The sequence below is a fragment of the Talpa occidentalis genome, unplaced genomic scaffold (assembly GCF_014898055.3).
Source record: "Talpa occidentalis isolate TD23 unplaced genomic scaffold, MPIMG_talOcc4v2.1 talOcc4.6, whole genome shotgun sequence".
Lineage (NCBI taxonomy): Eukaryota > Metazoa > Chordata > Mammalia > Eulipotyphla > Talpidae > Talpa > Talpa occidentalis.
The window spans coordinates 117,612,305-117,629,615 of NW_023604972.1; the positions used below are offsets into that span (position 1 = coordinate 117,612,305).

At 37.2% G+C, this 17,311-nt stretch overlaps 2 protein-coding genes across 3 annotated transcripts in view; one reads left to right on the forward strand and one right to left on the reverse strand.

Annotated features, from left to right (window-relative positions):
- SELENOP (selenoprotein P) lies at window positions 1-10,997 on the forward strand. Its single transcript, XM_037529669.2, has 5 exons — window positions 1-64; window positions 3,951-4,166; window positions 4,916-5,128; window positions 6,288-6,405; window positions 9,504-10,997. The coding sequence occupies exons 2-5, from the start codon at window positions 3,964-3,966 to the stop codon at window positions 10,143-10,145; spliced, it is 1,176 nt and encodes a 391-aa protein (XP_037385566.1). The 5' UTR covers window positions 1-64; window positions 3,951-3,963; the 3' UTR covers window positions 10,146-10,997.
- The window catches only part of CCDC152 (coiled-coil domain containing 152), a 27,346-nt gene continuing 18,304 nt past the window's right edge, over window positions 8,270-17,311 (reverse strand). For both annotated transcript variants that reach the window (XM_037530142.2, XM_037530141.2), the window contains exons 7-9: window positions 15,266-15,393; window positions 12,473-12,556; window positions 8,270-11,891 (exon numbers count right to left, since the gene is read on the reverse strand). In XM_037530142.2, the coding sequence (XP_037386039.1) occupies window positions 11,751-11,891; window positions 12,473-12,556; window positions 15,266-15,393 (353 nt within the window). In that variant the 3' untranslated portion in view covers window positions 8,270-11,750. The remainder of the gene's footprint in view (window positions 11,892-12,472; window positions 12,557-15,265; window positions 15,394-17,311) is intronic.

Below are 17,311 nucleotides of genomic sequence, written 5' to 3' on the forward strand. Positions count from 1 at the left end.
CTCTGGCTTTGTGGAGCTGCGAGGCTGAGCAGAGAGAAAGTAGCGGCTCTTTGGCAGGGGGGCTGTAAGTAGGACTTCGTATTTTCTTTGATTCCTTTAGAGTTTGGTAAATCTTCTGAGTCTGATAAAATGTTTCTTTGCTTAGAATAGACTTTAAAACAAGACATGCATTTGTACAACGCAAGTCATTATTTTAAAATCATGTAACTATTCTATCCTGAAAACATGTAAAATAAACCCTTTCTGGGCAACCTTTGACTGTACATTTTGTGCTCTTGAGCGAAATGTGCTGTATTAAACCTGCTTCTGAAAAAGTTTTCAAAATTTAAGGTTTTAAGTAACCTCCTCTTTTCACCATATGCATATGTCAGGTATGTATAGGAGTAGAAATTGAAATTTTATTTGAATGGTAATGTTAATAACCCCTGAAGGAGGGGGGGCAAAAATCAATATCCAGTATATTTTACTGTCCCAGGTTATTAAAAATTTACCATTAAAAAGAGACGGAAAGAAAAACCAGGCAAATGAAAGAGAAGCAGAGTGTGAAATAGGGTGTGGTGGGCACAGACCTGGGGTGGGCAACTGACAGCTGTTGATTTCTGTGCTGCGCTCTGCATAGCCCTGACAGGAGATGGGTGCAGGGAAGGCTGCAGAAGTCTGACCCTTTGCACAAAGCCATGACGACACAGAAGCACAGTATGGGTCCGAGTTAAATATCTCCCACTGAACTGCAGAGGGAGAACTCTAGGCGGAAATCCTTCCATGGATCTAAAGATCAGAGAGGACAATACGGCCTTACAGAGCTACAGAAATATCCAGGAGTGTTGTGAGCAGATTCAGAAAAGAAAGGTTTGATTCTCTGTGCAGAAGTGGTCGTCCCTCTGAGAATTAAAGAGTCAAAATCGGGTGGTTTATGAATAAATGCAAAACTTTGCAGTATTGAGTGGTTTTTAGTTGAATGAGCAAAGACCCTCAGAATCTCTTCAGGGTTAAGGATGGAAAAATGTTCCAGATAGCCTTCCTTTTAGTGGGGAATTTTAAACAAATGTATGTTTGTATGGGGTTAACAAATCTAGCTTCTGTGATTGAAAAGTGGGGGAGATTATGATTTTTTTAACTGCTTTCTAGTTGTTTTTGGACCAGCTCCAGTAAATCCAATTTTGTTATCGTCATTATTTTCATGAAGCTGACAGCTCTAATTATAATCAAAGGTTTATTATGTAAAAAATAATCTTAAAACAAAATTGAACAGCCTATTGATTATAAAAACAGAAAAATCTGAACATATGTATTTTGTAATCCACAGCTTTGTGCAAATGGTTTTATTTTTCACTAAAAACTAAATGGGGGAAATATCCTTTCATTTATATTCACCATTTAGCCAGTGGGAACTGTACACTAGAAGGCAAAGTAACAATGGGTAACAAATGCTGAATTTAGGCTTTATAGTTACTGAATGTATCTAGGACATAGGGAAGATGTAGCTATTCTTGCAGGAAACAAAACACTTTGAGTTATTTTGATGTTCTTTTAGCCATCCTGGGGCATAAAGAAACAAACAAAACCTTGGCTAGCTATAGTTCTTAAGGGTATCAATACATTGTCTAACAGCTGTCAATACAGCTTAGTAGCTGACAGCTTGTTCTGGATTTAGCAGAACTGACTTGAATCCAGTCTCTCTTATGACTTACTACATATATGAACTTGGGTAAGACACCTAAACCCTCTCATAGGCATAGTTTCCTCAGTTACAAAAGGGGTAATCGTCACAGAGTTATAAAGATGAACTGATCTGATAGAAGAAAGTGCGGCACGCTGCCTGCACGCAGCTCTGTACGTGTGTTGTAGATGAGATGACAGCTTCAATAAGGATAACTGTGTCATCAATATAAACACCATCTTAAAGAATTTCCCTAGACTTAGTCCAGATATATCTTCTCCTTTTTCAATATCAGGATTTTGATAATATTAGGATAGTTGGGGGCCTCCCGGGTGGCGCAGCGGGTTGAGTGCCACTCTGTGAAGCTGTCCGCAGCCTCTGCCATGCCGGTTCGATTCCCTGCCGGCCAGGGCTATTCCCACACGGCGAGGCAGACCTCTCCTGTCTCGCCCACTGCTCCCCTCAGCAGTGTATTTCGGTCGTCTGCCTGTTCTGCTCCCCGCTCTGTCTCTGGTGAATCCTCTCACCCTCCCGCGCCTCTGGCTTGTAACCAGCGCTTGTATAAATAAATAAATCTTTTAAAAAATACATTAGGATAGTTGGGATGGCCAATAATCTCTCTGCTTTCCCCTCGCTCTTATTCTATTTTTCTCTCTTCCTTCAGTTAGGTTCTTCATCAAGCTATCCCAAGTACGCAGGAATTTTGGGGTGTAAATAAGTTCAAGGATAGTCAGATTTTAAAAAATTCTGTCCACATCTACCCATTCCTTAGAGTGCAGATAAACATACTCAATCTAGTTAGACTTTCCACTTCCCTCTCAGTTCTGGGCACACTGCAGGTAACTCATTATTAGCTGCTGCCTTTCCCTTTCCTAACCATCCCCCTCTTTCTTCCCTCCCCCCAAGAAAGTGCTTTTACTGTTTGATCCCAGATCAGTGTTTGAAAATGCACCAACTTCCTATTTCTGGAATTTTGTCCTGATCTCTCTCCACAGACTCTTACATGAAAATGAGCCTGATTCCCTGTTGAATTTTTCTTTCTCAGCTGAATGTGTCCTTTTTCCCCTTCTTTTAACCACTTCTCTGTAATTCACCTGTCTTATTTATACCTCTCTGCCGAGAAACGTAGCCCTAGTTTTGGGAACATTTTTGATCAGATATTTAACTTTCCTACTCAGAAGGGGAATTTTTACACACCAGAATGAGCCATCTCCTCACAATAATTTAGTGGCAGTCAATAAATAACCTCATGATGTGTAGATTTCAGTGACAGTGTATGAACAGGGCCCTGAGACATTATTTCTTTTTCTACTCATCTTATATGCAGGAGTAACAGCTTGGCAGGTAATTTTATGTTTAAAGAGGTTCAAATACTTCAATATTAACAGTGCTAGACCTTAAAGAGGAACAAAAGAGAGCCATGCCCGAGGTTCTTAAGTATGGAAGGTTCAGATTCCTAAGTATGGAAGGTTCGAACCTGAAGAAGCGAGAGCTCTCTACCAGTGCCCTTCCTGCTGCCTCCTTTCTTCTGGGCTTCTCTTTCCAAGTGGGCTCCTTTCATATCTGTGCAGAATCCCTCACTTACCCTTTAGATTGGTAGAAGACTGAAAGCAGTCAGAATTTGGTTTGCCTCCAGCAAAAGTCAAATTATATTTGCAGAATGTTATTTGACAATAGAGGTCACGGTCCCAAAATTTTTCTAAACATGTATCTTTTCTTAGAGAAGTGCTGGCAGCCTGTTCAGGCAAATCTCCCATAATGTGCATACTATTTTGTTAAGCCAGATAGTTGTTTTTCAGAAAAAGATTTATTTATTTATGCATGTAAGAACTGGGGTGTAGACCAGAGATGCAGGGGGTGAAAGGATTCACCAAAGAGAATGGGGAGTAGAACAGGGGGATTGACTGAAATACACTGCTGAGGGGAGCAGCAGGCGAGGCAGGAGAGGTCTGCTGCAACATGTAGGTTGCTTCCTGGCTGGGATCGAACTTGTGCTGCAATGGCCTGTGGTAGCTTGATAGCACTATGTCTTTAACCCCTGCACCACCAGGGAGGCCCTAAGCCACATAGTTAAGTGGTACTTTGACAACTCCAGGCCTCTGGCTGATCTTTCCCCATTATAGGCAGATTTAGTGCAGAGAGGCACGATTGGAGTCCAACAACATGCACACAGAATCCATGGGCTAGGTATTTATAGGAAGCAGAATTATACCTGCTGGTTTTATAGCAATTTCTAGATATGCCTGTGGAGTCATCTGTGAAGATGACAGGAAAGTTTTCTCTTCTACAGGACAACCCCAGCCATGTGGAGGAGCCTGGGGCTTGCCCTGGCTCTCTGTCTCCTTCCTTATGGAGGGACAGAGAGCCAGGGGCAAAGCGCTCTCTGTAAGCAGCCTCCATCCTGGAGCATAAAGGATGTAAATCCAATGCTGAACTCAAATGGATCAGTGACAGTGGTGGCTCTTCTTCAAGCAAGCTGACACCTGTGCATTATGCAGGCATCTAGGTAAGATAGTCTTTTCATGGGCTAGGATTTCTTCAAGGAGAAAATAATACATACATTTATGTACACATACATACATATGTAAAGTAAAAGTAGAAAGGATGCATTTATCAAACCACATATTTTTTAAAAACTTGCTTCTGCATAGAATTTACTAGAAGAATAAAGACTAGGAGGATACACACAAAATTGCTTACAGTGGTTTTCCTGAGTCAATGGAATTTTTTCATCTTTTGGTGAATCTTTATTTTGTTATGCACTACTAAATATATGTATTACTTGTGTAATGAAAATGTTCTAAAATATACTCTTGCAAATGGATTAGTTATTGCAACGTAGAAGCAAAAACAAGTGCTTTGCCAAAGTAGAATGAATGCTAAACTCACTACCAAAGGTCTTACTTGGGTCATTTACCAAACACATAGAAGAAAATAAATGAAAAAATATTTGTTGGGTTATTTGCCAAATATTTATTGCATAGAATTCTCTGTAACTGCGAATTTAATTTAAAAATATACACTTCCTTAATGTAAGGATTAAGAGAGCATTTAATATAAGGCTTTAACTGAGCACAAGGGCTCAGTAAATACTTTTTTAAAAAGGAGATTTAATTTTTTACAACAATATAAAGAAGGGTTATAAGCAAAAAATAGGAAGAGTTTCATATGAAAAAATTAAGTGAGGAGAGGGATTTCAGTAGTAAAATTAAATGAGATTATTCCTTTTTCCCTGTATTTTCCCAAATATTTCAGATTGGATGAACTGCGAGTAAAATTGGAGAAAGAAGGATATTTCAACATCTCCTATGTTATTGTTAATCACCAAGGAAGTGATTCTCAACTAAAGTATACACATCTTAAAGAACAGGTTTCAAAGCATATTCCTGTTTACCAACAAGAAGAAAACCAACCAGATGTCTGGACTCTCCTAAATGGAAAAAAAGATGACTTCTTCATATATGACAGGTGTGCGAGCACATACACACACATAGCACCACAGATTAAAAAAGATATTGGCTTTGTATTTAACAGTAAATGATTTAAAATACCAGCTTTTGTTTTATCACCAAACATTCAGTTTCAGTGTGAGCCCATTAAAATGTCTGGTTTTAATATATTTTTGAAATCACTTTCTTTCACACAAAAGAATTCCCCCCACCTCGGGAAAATGACATTCTGGTTAATTAAAAAGGATTGCTTTATATATCATGTACATTTCTAACTCAGGAATTCTGTGAATCAATCACCATGCTTACCAGATCGCTTGCTTATCTTAAATCTAATAGTTTTAAGACTACTTACCTGAATTTATGAGCTATGAAGTGTGTTAATTATCTACATGACTCTGCTTTTGATTCCATGAACTAATAAAACATTTATTTTGAGGGAACCTCAGTGCATATACATTATCTGCTATTAACCAACATTCTAATTCTGCTCCGTACAAATTGAGTTGGTGCTCAGTTTTCTTCAGAGGTTGAGTTGGACTCTGCCTAGGCTACACCCTACTTAGTCTTCCTCCAGTGACATTTCTTTCTTTGAGACCTCCAAATTTCCTAAATTTAGTCAATGCAAAGTATAAAATTGTACAGTCATATATAAAATTTGATAGTCATATAAAATTGTATAGATTGAGTAAAATGTGGCCCAAAAGAACATTTCAACTTCACCATTTCTGAGAATGTCAAATGTTCTATAATTCCATTTCTTTCATTGTGCTGAAATTTTTGTCAAGACTGGTCAGAACTCCAGGACTTTTTTGTTATGCTGTGATTTCTTGTTTTGTTGAATTTGTGATTAGAAAGCTCAGATGATTTGAAGAGCTTAATTTAGGATAAATCCCAATAACTGTACTTCACAGTTTTGATGTTATTTATAGTGACATATTAGTAACATTTCAAAAACTAGCATTAAACTCAGGATAGTCTTGCAGTAACCTGCCTTGGTGGGGAGTGCTAGAACTCCTTTGAGACCCCATTCAAGGAAACTGACTGAGAGTATAAAATGATCTTAGTTATAAGACCATTAAACCTATAATTCCTACAATTCCTATCCTAGACCATGCTTGTGTAGAATGCCGGTGGGAAAAATATTGTAATCACATTATATTTGTTCTTTTTTTTAGATGTGGCCGCCTTGTATATCTTCTTGGTTTGCCTTTTTCCTTCCTAACATTTCCATATGTAGAAGAAGCCATTAAGATTGCTTACTGTGAAAAGAAATGTGGAAATTGTTCTCTCACGGTATTTTTCTCATTTTTTTTTTATTGGGAGAAAAAGAGGAAATCTTAAAAGCTAGCTAAATAAGTTAGTGTTTCATGACCAATAACTAATCAGTGTTTCTGTAGGTGTACTAAAAATAAACACTAGCTTTCATAGTTACATACACTTCCTGCTATGTAACAGGCAATATAAAAAACTTCTCAAGATGCACAGTGCCATCTTTTCTAGAAGGCTTTTAAAAAGCAAAAATCAGGGTCTCCCTGGTGGTGCAAGGGGTAAAGCACCGCACTATGAAGCAATCTGCAGCTTCTGCAGCATGAGTTCTATCCCCGGCCAGCCAGGGAGCTAACCCACATGGCACAGCAGACCTGTCCTGTCTCGCCCGCTGCTCCCCTCAGCAGTGTATTTCGTCAGTCTGCCTGTTCTGTTCCCCAGTCTGCCACTGGTGAATCCTCTCACCCCCCTGCACCTCTGGCCTGTGCCTCAGCTCTTGTATGCATAAATAAATGAAATCTTTTTTTAAAAAGCAAAAATCAATATAGATCACAATTTTAATTACCACCAATGATTTTGTATGAGTGCTGGAAGAGACAGCCACAGAAAAGAGCATTACTGTTCCCATCAGAGCATAGAGAGAGCAGAGCTTATCTGTGGCATTAGCTAAAATGGAGCTGGGGTCCGGATACCTACTTCCTCTAGAGTGCAAGTCTATCAGCTTTCCCTTAAACTGCCTGCGCTCCTGCAGTTGGAATTACTGCATTTACTTCAAAATGGATTCAATTTTCTACTTGATATTACTTTCCTATCAAACATGAAAATATTTATTCCTTGTTATACTCACTATATTTTAATATTATTTAATATTATTTATAAAAAAGATATTCAGGGAATTGATTTTAATTTGAATTCAGTAGACTTCATCCCTTCATATTGAAAAGGAAAATAATTATGAACAATGTTTCCCTGATGGAGAGTATTGAGAACTCAGGTTTTAAAAAAACTTCTGAATTTTATATGTAAATATACATGTCTGAACTTCTTTCAGATTTTTCCCAGCTCTAAAGAAAGCCACCTCTATTTTTAATGAAATATTTAATTAATTTAGTTGCTAAGGAGTACAACAGGTAAATTACTCTAGTTATATCATTTTCACATTTCAATCTTTATAATAATCCTATGAGGAATATTTTACTGTTTTTAAAGATGGGGAGACAGAGATAATGCAAATACAGTAGTAATTCAATGTCTACTTTATATTAAGGGCTTAATAAATGCTATCTATTTTGATTTCTCATTTTGGGGTCAATTCAGTACTTCATATTTTTGCAAATGCCTAATTGTTATACATATGCCTAATTATATTGAAACAAAGGCAGAAGCCATTCCTATATCAAGCTTAAAATTTATGAACCATATGCAAATAAGAATATGCCGTAAGTATCCGAAATGTCGAATCAAAGTGGATTTTCTATTTCAGTGTATCCTAAATGTTGCTGATTATGACACATTATTTTATGTACCCTAAAAAAGTGCTGCCAGTCAAAGTAGGACACATGCTACAATATCATCAGTAGTATTCTGATTTTAAAGATATTAATATGTGGAAAAAAACATAATGTATAGTCAGTGCAATACAGATTTGTTTTAAAGATTTATTTATTTATGCATACAAGAACTGGGGTACAGGCCAGAAGTGTCTGGCCGGGGTGGGGTTGTGCGTTGAAAGGATTCACCAGAGACAGAGTGGGGAACAGAACAGGCAGATTCAGTAGCGGGCGAGTCAGGAGAGGTCTGCTGCGCCATGTGGGTAGCTCCCTGGCCAGGGATTGAACTCTTGCTGCAGAGGCTGCATATTGCTTCATAGGTTGCATCTTAAGCCCTTGTGCCACCATGGGAAAGTAGTTATACTATTACTATAGTTAGTTATTTGTTAAATTATTAAACAATAAAAACATTATAGCGTGTATTTTAAATATGTATCCAATTTTTTTATGTTTTTAATAAAATACGATTATGCTCTCTAAGGTAATTCAGAAATAACAAAAAATAAGTAGCATATAGTAGTTGTATGTCAAAGTCCTATGAAATTTATAATCTTTCAAAACCTTTAAAATACCAAACTGTACCACTTAGTGAGTCTTTGCTCTCTCAAGATGATTCTGTAACTTTATTTTAAAAATCAGTTTAGGTTGAAGTTTAATATTACATTGCTATAGCTATAAGCTTTGAGGCTATCATTTGTGAGGACACAAAACAAAGGATTAAGTGAATTAAAGTAGTAAGTTCATGCAGAACAGAATGTCATGGTCAGTGGAAAATGGGCAGTAATTTGCCATTTTTGGCTGACTGGACTATACTAGAGATGCATTTAGAAAAGTTTTGGTGAAGTTCAAACATTCCCTGGCATAAGTTGAGGTGTGAAAAAACTACTGATTAGGAACAACTTACTGGCATTTTTGAATTATTGAGATAAATTTGCTTACTTTAGAATATAGTATTCAATTCTATGCATGGTTGGTACAGGTGAGAAAAGTCCCATGTACGTCAACTGATTTTAGGATTTGATATTTAATTGACATTACTGTAGTCAATCTAAGTTCCTTTAACAGGTTCATTGACTCTTATTCCTGCAGATGCAAATACAGTGGCTTGACTTTTTTTTAAGTCTTGTGTTGTTCTCAAGTTCTTTTTTAGAATTCTCGAAAGCTTTGCTAATGCTTTTGATAAGAAAAGGAAAATTTGAATTTTGCTGTCAGTTAAGCCAGTATCGAAGTTTAAGTGAACTGCTGAACTTGAGTTGTTTTATACTCTATTTTATCTATTTTTGAAATATTAATTCTAATTCATCTGTAAGATGCTTGAGGATTCTTTGAATAGTAGCAAACTTTGCATAAGAAGCGCTTTATAAATTAGATAAGAATGAGAATAAAACAACTGAAAAATCAAAGTGTTGAGGCAGACATCAAATTCTTCTCATTCATAGATGCTAGAAAAAACAAATCCAATTCAATCCTAATTAACAAGTTGGAATTTCAGTATGTTAGAGCTAAAAATCACTTCTCAAGTATTCCTGCTAAATTTATAAATTTGATGATGAGTGATTCATAAATCTGTTTCAGACATTGGAAGATGAAGACTTCTGTAAAAATATATCTTTGGCTGCTGTGGGAAAAAACACCAGTGAGTCTCCGCAGCCACATAATCACCACCACCATCATCATCGCCATCACTTTCACCTTGGGCACGGTCACCAGCAACTAGGGAAAAGTCAGCATTCAGACGATCGGCAACCAGATGTGCCAGCTTCTCCTGAGCATCACCATGCTCTGGAACATCAGCACCAACACAAGCACAAGGGCCAACAAAAAGAGGGTAACACAGAGAACTGAGATATGCCAGGAAGTGAAAGTTTACAACTTTCTCCTCTACAAAAGAAGCTCTGACGAAAGGGATGTATAAATCAGTTACTCTGAAAGATGCCCAAAGTTTCAGAATTGGCTCCTGGTAGCTGATGCTGACACTGACGACATCTGATATTTGAAAAAACAGGGTCTGCAGTCACCTGACAGTGTAAGGAACATCTCCCTTCTTTATGTAGCTGACAGGGACTTTGGGGAGAGGAAAATGTCATTGAATCTTGACAATGACGTTTGCCTCCAGCTGCCTGACAAACAAGTCAGCAGCAGCCCATGCCCACAGAAGCTAGCACTAACTGAAGCTGAAAAGATCAGGCAGAAATGTGAGAATGACCTTCAATCTAAATATTTAAATTAGGTTATACTCCCCAAGTCATCCTAGACACAATTTCATTTCCAGCATTGTTTACAAAGTTACCTAATTAGTGATCCAAATACAGGAATTGGATTTGTGCAAACATGGAGAAATCTCTTGTATTGGCTTCCAGATTTTAAAATTTATGTCAAAGAAATATTGACCCAAAACCATATTTTTATTACAGAGCAACTGAAAGGTGATTGTAGCATTTGGTTAATATGTCTTTCTTTTTCTTTTTCCAGTATTCTACTTGCATTAATGAGAACAGAAACATAAACTATGACCTAGGGGTTCCTGTTGGATAATTAGCAATTTAGAATGGAGGAAGAACAACAAAGACATATTTTCCATTTTATCTTATTTCTCAAAACAATATTATCTTTGTCTTTTAATCTTACTTTTAAAATTCATTAAACCTTTAAAGAAGTGAACTCTCTCTTTTAGCATTCAGAAATACTTAAGCATGAATATTTTTCTCACTACATTTTAAAATATCCATTTATGCTTTTTTATATCTAAGACTCGTATCTTGATTTTTTTACTATCACATATGAATGAAATCTTTATATCTTGTTTCTTTATCTAGCATTGAACCACACTGTAAAACTAGAAAGCTGTAAGGGGAAAGATCAAGGAAAATTTGAATTTTGCTGTTGATTGCTTAGAAAGTATTTCCATAGTCAATGATGGTTCAATAGGTAAACTAAATCCTATGAACCTGAACTTCTTTATGGTTAATACTGTTAAGCTATTCAATAGAATGCAGTATACAGTTGGCTGAAGTGTGGATTTGTTTCAATAAACTCAATATAAACATTTAAAGCTTTTTTGTTTGTTTTGAAACCGTTGAGGGTTTTTTTTTAATTAAAGTAGTTCTTATTATATAAGATAAATGCTTTTGGCATTACAGAGAAGACTCACTCTTCCTATTAGCCATGGAAGTGGGAGAGGGGGCAGGCTCAGAGACTTGTGAGGGGAGGGGTGGGAAGAAGAGGTGGGGAAGGGAGTGAGGGTGGTGTCAGGCAACTAGTTAGGGCCTAATCCAGCCCACATTAAGATCTCCCAGCTTCAAGCCCCTTTCCACTCTTCAGTTACCTGCCACTCTTTTTTTTTTTTTTTTTAAGATTTATTTATTTTTATGCATACAAGAGCTGGGGTATAGGCCAGAGGTGTGGGGGGTGAGAGGATTCATCAGAGACAAAGTGGGGAACAGAATAGGCAGGCAGACTGACTGAAACATACTGCTGAGGGGAGCAGCGGGCGAGTCAGGAGAGGTCTGCTGCACCATGTGGGTAGCTCCCTGGCCGGGGATCAAATTCATGCTGCAGTGGCTGTGGTTAGCTTCATAGGTTGCGTTTCAACCCCTTGTGCCACCAGGGAGGCCCTACCTGCCACTCTTGTTTAAAGATTTCTGTTCAAAAGTATCAATAACTCACACATAGCAAATATACACAAACCTCATGGTAAACATGGCTGTAAAGACAGCTTTTTAAGTCATTATTAATTAAGTAGTAGTTATATTGACAACAGAAGTAAAATTTTCAACTGCTTTTAAAGAAATTAAATAGTAATGAATGAATTTACTGCTATACTCAAAACCGTCTACGTTTGGCAGAGTTTTTGTCAGTAGGCAAAGAATCTTTGCCCACAGAGAGGCGCTGCTCTAGATCATGAATGGTAGCACGAAGAATAGCAATCTCCTTATTTTTTTCTTCTTGAAGATGTTGAAGTTTCTAAATGAAGCAGAAATAGTGTTTTTGCAATTCAGGAATACCAAAGAACAAGAAAACAACAACAAAAACTACATTTAAGGCTTAAATAGGTATTTAAAATGATCCCTTATTTTGGAAGGCCTGTAATTGCATTTTTGTGGAACATAATATGATAACATTGGTATATAGACACCAAAAACACATTAGTAGCATTTGCCTTTTTGTTTTAGTTTGCTTTCTTTTCACAATATAAGCTTGAAGTTATAAACCATAAATAAAGGAGGAGTTGAACAATAAGAAATCTGAGTGCCTGAACTTCAGGATAATATTCAACTATAGTTCAAAATCTATTGTGGAATTCCATAGATGGTCCAAAGAGTCAGAGGACTTCTCTAATCTTTTAATTTGCTACTTTTAAGCTAAGATTTTTAGCTTAAAAGTAACTTTTAAAGATTATTCAAATTCTAATGTCTTTCTGATTGTGTGGCGTATTTTAAGAAAATCTGTTAAGTATATTGCTAGTAATATTGGATAATTTTTGTAAAAACATTAAGAAAACTAATTTTTGTTTAAGAAATAGGTCATAGAAGAAAAACACATACCCTTCTGTAGATACTCTGTGGCAAAACAGTAGACTCTGGATATAACTTTGATTTAGTTTGAACTCTTGCTAATTTGGCATCAAACTGAATAAAATTTAAAAAGAAAGCTATTGAGAACATTCTAGTTAAGTAATGAGAAACAATTGTTTCTATAAATATACCTTTTGACATATAATATATAATTTAAGTGTAGTCTATGTATAACAGGAGATAGAAGTTTTTCTTTATGAAATAATTATTAAGAATGAACTAAAGGAAAAAAAAAAGAATGAACTAAAGGACACTCAAACAAAATTAACCCTTGTTTCATATTAAAATTATTTTGGGAGCTTCTTAAATGTAACAAATACCTTGGTACTACTTTAGAGATTCTGAAGAGGGATAGCCTCATCTTTTTCTCAAGGCATTCGGTAACTCTATGCTGCAGGATTAAGACCCTAGTTAAATAGGGTTGAGAATTTATATGCTTTTTAAAAGAAAATGTAATCAATACTCATGGGAGAAAAATCCATATACCCTTCTGTAGAAACTTTAAAAATGAATAGAATTTGGATATGATTTTGCTGATTTAGTTTTAAGTTTTATTGGTTTGATATTAAACTGAATTAGGTTAAACGTCTTGTCATAGGCCATTCTTATGGTCAATATTTTTTGCAAAATCTTCCACTGTCTTCTCCTATTCAGTTTAAGTTCAGTTTAGTTTCTCTCCTCAAAGAGAGGAGAATAAATTCTGTTTTGTGCCAAAGCTATGGCTGGACCAGGCCTTGTCATTTTTATTATGATTGCAAGATGCCCTTTGGCATTAACCATCAGGAAACTGAAAAATAAAGGCTTGTTATTCATAGGATCTGGAAAATGCACAGCACCACTGGGGCCATACCCTGAGGTCACAGGTCATAGTGGGGAGGTAGAAGATACAGGGGGAGTGAAAGAAAGAGAGTACTTGGGCTTGGGATCCTGCTTTTATTGGGTTTGAGGGTGAGTGTCCAGGGTTTCATGGGTTCACTTTTTCTTGGTGATTTTAAAACATAAGAGCAGGAATTTCAAGCACAGGAGGAGGAAAAAATTGAGTGGTCCAATTGTCAGTAATTAAAATCAACAAAGATCTCTAAAGCAAAGGGGTCTCAGCTGGGGGAGGCAGTCTGGCTCTCTTTCTAGCCCTGCAGCTGGCAATGTTCGTGTTTGTTGAAATAACTTTCTTTGGCATGGATACCTCTTTGAAATGGACATCTCAGCAATCAAAGTTCTCGAGTCAGTCTTTTACTTTAAAAAAAGAGAAAACCCAACTGTCATGGTTTAAACTATATTTTTGTGAGGTTGTGTTCTGATTTGGGAAGACAAATGGATAACTACAAAGAAAATAAGTAACCAAAAGTAGTTCAAACAACAGACATGGGCTAGACCAGTGATAGGGCCTGAATGGCAAACAAAATGCACATTCATAGTCAGTGGATTAGAAGTTGATAGTAGATCTTAAAATATAGCCTGCTGGGGGTTGTAATTGTATGGGGAATATAAAAAATAAAATTTAAATAAAAAAATTAAAAAAAATATAGCCTGCTGTATCTTAGTTGGCTGTTCAGTCTTCGCTGTGGTTTGTGGGTACACTTGACTAGTGCAGCAGCAGCAAAGAGACTCTAAAGTCAATATCTAGCCTCCTTTCTAGCACATGATCATACACTCTTCAACACTGCACCTCACCAAGCATTCCAGGGATATCAACTTGCAGAAACATAGATAGTAAGTTTAAGCCTGTGAGCTCTGAAGACATAAGGTAAAATGGGACTCAGGCTGGAGGAAAGTGATGGAATAATTATGGAAAGAGACATTGGTAGAATCTAGAAAAAAAATTAAAGAGGAACTATTTTGTCAAAATAGCATTTTTTTTTTTGAGACTCTGACATCCAGTTAAGAAACATACCGAGGGGCCTCCCTGGTGGCGCAAGGGATTAAGATGCAACCTATGAAGCAATGTGCAGCCACTGCAGCACGAGTCGGATCCCCAGCCAGGTAGAGACCCACATGACGCAGCAGATATATCCTGACTTGCCCGCTGCTCACCTCTGCAGTGTTTCAGTCAATCCGCCTGTTCTGTTCCCCACTCTGTGTCTAGTGAATCCTTTCATTCCCCCCCCACCTCTGGCCTGTACCCCAGTTCTTGTATACATACATAAATAAATCTTAAAAAAAAAAAAAAAGAGAAAGAAACCAACTGAAATGTCTTTAGAGCAAATAACTGGAATCTCGGCCTTCAAGATGCCCTATTTGAAGTCACTTAAACTTTTTAAAAACAATATGATTTATCTGTAGATGTATATTGTCTGTATATTTTCCCACACATTTATTATGGAGAATTCTTTCTCATTTTTACCCTAAATAAAAGCAAAAGGAATTTCTAGTTTGTTTGCCAGATTTTCACAATTTCTGCTGAGGACAGTGCTAAGGATTACAATCTCTACACTGCTCAAATGGCAGTCCTGTGAGGCCTGCATTGATTCAGCTGTAAAATGCAGATCCTTTCTGTGTTATCTGTTCCTGCTTTCTTAGGAAACAATAACCTGTCTGGAAACCAGGACCTTCTCCGTGACTGGAAAGCTCCACCTTCAGGCCAAGTGCTGAAAAGCAGGCTAGCTAACAGCTGTTAGAGCATTTGAACATTGCTTGTGAAGTGCATGACACTCTTTTGCAAGGTTGTTGCCACACCTGAAATGTCTCACTGAGATGAAAAATAACCAAAGTACGGCTTAAACTAAGAGATGTATCCTTAAGTTTAGCACAATCTTAAACACCTACCTCTAGCTGTAGTTTGATTAGTTCGTTTTGTTTTTCCCTTTCTTGAGTTCTTAACTTTGCTTTTAACTCTGAAATTTCTACCTCCTTTTTCTCTATCAGTTCTTTATGCTTTTCTTCATTTAATTCAACTGAATGAAACAAAATAAACAAAATCAATTCATCTTATTTTGATAATTTTATAAACATTTCTTTAGCATTTCAAATAATTTAGGAAAAATTTTATTAATAAAACATACTTTAGAAACTATTTATGTGCAGAGTAGCTTTTACATTTTTTTTTTAAGATTTATTTATTTATTTATACAAGCACTGGGTATAGTCAGAGGCACGGGAGGGTGAGAGAATTCACCAGAGCCAGAGTGGGTAGCAGAGCAGGCAGAAGGACCGAAGTACACTGCTGAGGGGAGCAGCGGGCGGCAGGACAGGTCTGCACACCATCTGGGACCCTCCTCTGGTGGCCGGGGAGCAGCTGGGGATAGAACTGGCACTGCAGAGGCTGCGGGCAGCTTTGCAACCCAGCGCTCAACCGCTGCGCCACTGGGGAGGCCCAGCTTTTACATGTTTTTGACAAGCCCCTGCAAAATGCTTGAAACACAAAGGTTAGCCATCCAAAGTTTTTGAATAAATAAACTAACTCTACTCTTAATCAATGGCCTAGAAAATGAGTAGGAGATTTAGTGGTTAAAGGAGGACATGAAGCCTGGGTTCCTAGGTGTAGAGGACCTTGATTTACTGGATGACTGTAGAGCCACATCAAGTTCCTGTTACACTCTATTTCTCATGGTCCCTCTCATTGTTCACACCACATCTCTGGGCTTCATCAAATTTCCTTTTCACTCGGCTTTCCGATTTCTGTCGATAACACCATCTCATCCGGATGGGAGCCTCACAAACATATTTGATTTTTGAGAAAAAAATGTCAATTAGTCCACAAGACCTACAAGTTAGGGATCTTGACATCTGACTAATTTACTACTTACTTAGGTTCAGGCCTCATTTTTTTCTCACTTGGATTCTGTGTCTAGGATTCCTATCACCATTCTCTACCCCCTGCATCCTTTGCCAGGTGAGTCTTCCTAAAGCATACCTTTAAGACTGGCCATTACCTCGAAAATCTTCCATCATGTCCCATCAATTAACCTCACAATTAAACGGTCAGTGTCCAGTCCTAACCATAGTTTCTGGCATTTCTCTTGCTGAACTTTCTGTGGAGTGCAAATGTAGGCAATAGACTATTATTCCCTTAAATGTCCTGTGTCTCCCCACTCTATGTCTTGGCTTTTAGCTTCTCTCTGCCTAAAGGCTGTTCTTTCCATCTTCACCAATCAACCTCATTCACTTTCTGGGCTTAGGATCAGTACAAAGGTTCCATCTTAGCATGGAATGAGGTGAAGCCCAGAATATATTTGGCTATCCAAAGCCTTAGAGACACTGACTTCCATCTGTTCTCAGTCTGTACCTATCATATGTCTGGAGGCAGCGCTGTTGATGACATGAGTGCAGAGAATTTGTGATGAAAACAAGAACTGAAGCACTGTGTGGATCACATACAGAGACCAAATCAGAGGATAGGTGCATGATTTTCCCTGAAACATTTTGTTCTCAAGATGATTTTGGTCTTATGAAGTGAGGTGGAAAATGTTTCCTCTTTTTGGGGGGTTAATTCTCTGAAAAAGTTTGTGTAAGATTGACATGATTTTTTTCCCCCTGAAAGGTCTGGCAGAATTTCACCAGGAAAGTCTTCAAAGCCTAGAGTTTTCTTAGTGGGAAAAATGTTTCTTACAGATTTAATTTAATACAAACATAGAACAATTCAGATTTTCTATATCTTCACGTATCTGTGTGCTCTCCTCCCATCAAAGATGTCTAATTCACCAAAAAAATTAAAATTTACTGGCATAAATATATTCATTGATGCAATCTAATCCTGTCTTTAGTATTTGATGCTCAGAGGATCCAAAGATACTGTAAAACTGTTTTCTAAAGTGGCTATATACTTTTATAGTTCCATCCATAATATATACAAATTCTAATTGCTCTATATCT